This window comes from Phaethon lepturus, unplaced genomic scaffold, assembly GCF_000687285.1.
Source record: "Phaethon lepturus isolate BGI_N335 unplaced genomic scaffold, ASM68728v1 scaffold13185, whole genome shotgun sequence".
Classification (NCBI taxonomy): Eukaryota; Metazoa; Chordata; class Aves; order Phaethontiformes; family Phaethontidae; genus Phaethon; species Phaethon lepturus.
The window spans coordinates 12,453-17,570 of NW_010539949.1; the positions used below are offsets into that span (position 1 = coordinate 12,453).

Below are 5,118 nucleotides of genomic sequence, written 5' to 3' on the forward strand. Positions count from 1 at the left end.
ACACGATTTGAAAGGCTTACATTAGTGACCAAGCTCCTGTGAATGGGTTTCTTCAGATACTTGATAAAGAAGTTATGCAGGAAGCTAGAGGAAAGGAAGAAAGCAATTCATGGGTCAAGCACTAGAGTCATTAACAGGAAATCAGATATCTCTGCAGAACATGAATTTAATGGCCTCTGAGTGTGATATTCTAGTACACAAGGGAGCTTTCTGAAATGTAACAGCTATCAGAGAGCCACCATTTACAGAAGGAGGTAATTTCACCACTAGCCATCTCAGCAATTAGTCTGGGTAGATTCATATTGATGAATAAGGAATTCTTTTACCACCATCATGTATGTACAAACACAGAATAAATAAGTAGTCTCTGCACTAGGAACTTCCAATACAAGTAAAAACAAGCAAACAAACAAACAAACAAACCTAAAGCTGGGTGGCAAAAGTTGTATTCAGACAGTGAGAGAAGTACAAGAAAAAAATTAAAGTTGCACAGGGTTGTAACCAGAGGCGCAACAGAGAACAGTCTGGTTCCGTTCAGTTTTGATAGCACTGTGACTAGGGGTACTTAAAGCATGGTACAAGCATGTAACCTCTACCTAGAGCTGAAGAGTAGAGCAGTATTTGGAAAGAAGTGGGTGCTGAAGAAGCACAAGGGATTGTTTGAGCTGAGTAGAACTGCTGTATTTATCCTCTACTCGAGGGACAACGTGCACAAATACAAGGACAATGGTAAAATGTGACCATTTTAACACTGGATTAGGGCCCTGATTCTCACTTGTGGTGCCTTTAGAAGCCAAAATAAATGCCCTATTTTGCGAAGCAGTCTTTGTGCCATTCATTGACAGTTATTTTCTCCCAGAGTATATACAGATCTCTTCCACTTACCCACTTTTTCCATTCAGCTTGATGTCTATATCACCAGAAGTTGTCCGGCAGCTGGTAAGTGATATTGATGTATGACCCGAATTATCCAGGGGTGTTGAAAAGATTGCAGTAACAAACACCTTTGAAATGTACACTGTGCTTCTTCCGCTGTCTTTGCTGCATAAAGTAAAAATAAAGGAATAACTAAAAAGCTATTTTTAATGAACATTCAAGACTCAATTCTTACACAGACTTTTCTGTTCACTGAAGATGAAGCTGTTTATCTGAATACTTTTTATTGCATTGCTCATAATGAAAATAGATTCTAATATGTCTGCAAAGAATCAAGTACTCTACACAGATTTCCAGCTAGGAGTTTTGGAAAATGATGGATTTGGGAAAGTAGGTAATTCACTACTGTAAAGTATTTTGTTCCAGTAACCAGACCTGTGCCCGCAGCAGAGGGAATGGGGGTTGAGGGCTGTACTGGAATCTCATGTATTGGTGTCTGAGGAGGGTCCATACAAACACATATCAGGGCCTGGAGTGCCCCAATGGGCTCTGTGCTCTCTTCCCCACCCCTCCCAGGGGTTTGGCAGCCCATGCTTAAGACCAGCTTCCGTATGGTGAAGCTGTGTTATCTTGGATCAAGTTGTTCATAACCTTGTTGTGAGAAAGAGCTGTGAAAAGCCTCACTGGGAGTTTCTACCCTTGGTTTGTGAGCTGCATGGGAGCTCAAGGTCTTTGCCTGAGCCATGTTGTATGTGTGACCTTGTACTTAATCTTGACAGTGCTTTGCTGGCTTGACTTCCTGGCTTTGCGTGAGACCTGCCTTTTCACTATGGACCTGCCTGGCAGTCTGGGCTGGTGGCTGTTCCTGGTCACTGCCATTAACCGGCTCTGCTTGCCTGTCTTGGGTGCTTGCAGGTGAGGGCACTGCCCCTCCTGCCATGCCATCACTCTCTGCTGCCGGGTCCCCTCCCCTTGCAAGCAGCCAGCTCTGCTGTTCCTGGCCGCAGAAGCCCAGAAGTGCAGAACAGAAGCTGCTGTAATTCAGTCAATTTGGCAATACAGGTAATGTGAGTTGTGGGGAAGAAGAGGAGGGATTTCTTTCCTCTGAAACAGCCTGGGACTAGGAAGGTGTAGTGACTGCTCTAAGGACACTGCCATTTGCATGTCCATTTTCCATCAGCTTTTGAGCTGTATCTCTCGGAGGAATAGCACAGGGTTTCTAACAGTGTAGCTGCACTGGGAGGGTTTATTATACTGGACTGTGATCCACCGTACTACAATTTTTCTAAATGTGTCATTAGCTGGCAGGCTGGATAAGGACAGCATTCAGCTAGAGCATCAATCCTTTACTATTCACAGAGGTGCTTCTCAGCCATGGGCTCTGTATCAGTGCTCATGTCTGAGGGGGCAGAGGCTGTCTCCCACCAGCAGACCTGTTGAGAAAGACCTGTCTGTACTCCTGGGTTACTGCTAGTAGCTGTTAAAGGGCACCTTTGCCATGAAGAGGTCACAAGAAAAACTAAACTTTGCATTTTTATCTTTGTATTTTCCATCAAAAAAATCCCAGGACACATGAGGCTGTACGTACAACATCCAGGTCCTTATGTTCCAGTTCATATCGATGGTTAGAGATGCATTTCCAATCACAAGTTTTATCCCAGTCCCAGGTATGAGGGAGATGGAAGCACTGGGGAATTCAACAGCAGTGACGTGTATTCTAGAGCATAAGGGAGATAAGGGGGAGAGAAGGAAAGGAAACGTTTGTATTCCACAAGTCACGGTGAACACAAAACAAGATTCAAATTTCAGTCAAACACAAATTGCCCCTGGGTAGAATACTTACCTTGAGATGTTGTATTTGACATTACCAAGTCCAAATTTCTCATAGCCACTCAAATCAGGGAAATGCTCCTTCTCCATATTCTGCTTCAGGATTTCCAGCCCAATCTCTTTGGCTACAGGAAAACAGTGATCAGTTCAGTTGTCTTTGATACTGCCTGAGAGTTTATAGTTATGTGCTTCTGGCTCAGGAGATAGGATGGACACAGAATCAGAAAGAAGAGGGTACCTCATTTGAGACCTAGCAGTGCTATTTCAGATCTCACTTCTAGTCATGGCAGGAGTTGAACTTACTGATTCAGTATCTGAAATCAATGGTGTCAAGCAGTTTACTGTATCTGCTATATTGTGCTCTTAAACTTTCCTTTTTTCTTTATAGCCTGTGATCAGGTCATTTCTCTCCACTGCAGTTGCTTCCCAAGATGCAATACCACCACCAGATCCTGAAAACATCACACATACCATATTCCAATCCCTTCTGGGAGATCCTCACTTTTAGTCCAGGGCTGGCATTGAGTTGCCCACTGAGCAAACTTAAGAGGAGGAGAGAACAGCAAATCTTCATCATCTTCCTTCTTTTTTACAGGACCTGTTAATAAATATTTATGATAGTGGAAGTTCGTGCTATGTCATGTGCTGACTGTACTCCCTTTTCCTTCCCAGAAGTGAGTTGTTCTGACACCAGCTTTCCCTCCAGAATGGATAAAATGGAAAGCCCAGCAACCATGGAAGAGAGGACCTGTTCTGCACAGACTGTTAGAGAAATAGCGCTCCTTGGGGCAGGGGAAAAAAGTCAGCCTATTCACTGTCATAGGGAGTGGAGAAAGCACTTGGAATACACCCTCCTGGAAAAACCCTCTTGAAAGGGAAGTTGCACTGTATTTTTCAGCTGTATTTTTTTTCCCCTCTAGTTAGTGAAATAAGTAGCTTATTTTTCCCAAAATGTATGGAGCGCTCAGTGCCTCCTGGTGATACAGAGAACCTCTTGGCTATGAAGAACCATAGCCTGCTTCTCCATTCACAGATAGGGACTTCAATGTTCAAAGTATTTTGTAAGAACAAATTAATAAAGGCAACATAAGTGCCTTTATTTACATATTATTGATAGTCTCTTGCTTCCCTTAACTTGTTTGGGCTCATCAGCCAATGGACTCTGCTCTTTTATTATCTCCTCTCAGAAAATTTTCAGGGGATACTTATAGCCTGGGACAGTGACTTAATGTCCAGGACAAAAAAAAAAAAAAAAAAAATCATTTATCATTCACAGAAGTTTTGCCCTTCCCCAACATACTTGGGTGAGACTGTTTTGATTTAATTAGAGCCATTCAAAAGTTAGGTCGCTCCTCTAAGACAATCATCTTTATAGTGGAGAGGATAACAACCCACCTACCTTAAATCAAATTGCCCTATGTGGACTGCTCATCTTCCTCCTGTAACTACAGGATTCAATGTCTACCTCTGAGGTAGGTAAGCTGAACCTATACCAGTTTTATATATATATTATGTGCCAGTGGTGACCAATCATGGTGTGGTTGTGGGGTGATCCTTCAATTAATAGGGACCCCCCACAGCAGATGGTCATTCTTCACATAGAGAACCTGCTTTTAAAGACATAGATGCCTTCTGAATCATTCACCTTCTGGATGATGCCAACAAGTAACTTGTCAATAACCTGAGACAATTTACTTTTTGATAGTAAGTTCTGCTAATGGGAGCTTTTCTATAATATTGTGGATGACATCTGTCACTCCCTTTGATGGCACGAAAAAACCCAACAGCGCATACCCCCCAAAAAACCCCCCACAACCCCAACCCCAAAAAACAAGCAGAAACCCACAATAATGGAAAGGTATGGGTGGCACCACTGACCAGCTATGCAGTGGTTGATCACTTGGCTCTCCCTACCTTCTCATGCATGTCACACAGAAGTCCTCGGTGGCTCTACAGTGTTTACCATAGGGGTAGTGAATGAGTGGAGCAAATTCCCATGCTAGGGGCTTCTGTGACTGGATTTAGATTGAACTGGAGCTATGCTGTATGAACCACGGGCTGCATGTGGTGTGAAAGTCAGAAGCTGTTGCTGCCAGCAAGGTGTCCCAGGGAGTGTGGGAGAAGACACCTTGATGAAGAATTTTAAAACCAAACTGGACAAAAATCAGAGAATGGTTTGGTTTTTTTCCCCCCCCAAGAACTGTGAACAGTCCTCTGTGGAATTATCTGTCATCTGAGGTTGACAGTGTAAATAGCAAACAGGTCACATTAGTATGGTTTTCCTTATTCCCAGCTGCTACACTGCATTATGGACAGCTGAAAATACATGAGAGTGTCTTACATTACATTTATGTAAAAAATTACTTTAGTTACCACAAGGTTGTTGGAGAGCTGGGATGAAACCATCTAGAA

At 43.0% G+C, this 5,118-nt stretch overlaps 1 protein-coding gene across 1 annotated transcript in view; it reads right to left on the minus strand.

Moving 5' to 3' along the window:
* Positions 1 to 3,283, minus strand: part of LOC104620938 (BPI fold-containing family C protein-like) — a 14,288-nt gene extending 11,005 nt beyond the window's left edge. Inside the window, exons 1-5 of the mRNA XM_010287301.1 lie at positions 3,178 to 3,283; positions 2,720 to 2,831; positions 2,465 to 2,593; positions 886 to 1,041; positions 21 to 84 (exon numbers count right to left, since the gene is read on the minus strand). Of these exons, the coding sequence (XP_010285603.1) occupies positions 21 to 84; positions 886 to 1,041; positions 2,465 to 2,593; positions 2,720 to 2,831; positions 3,178 to 3,283 (567 nt within the window). The remainder of the gene's footprint in view (positions 1 to 20; positions 85 to 885; positions 1,042 to 2,464; positions 2,594 to 2,719; positions 2,832 to 3,177) is intronic.
* Positions 3,284 to 5,118: the final 1,835 nt, after the last annotated feature.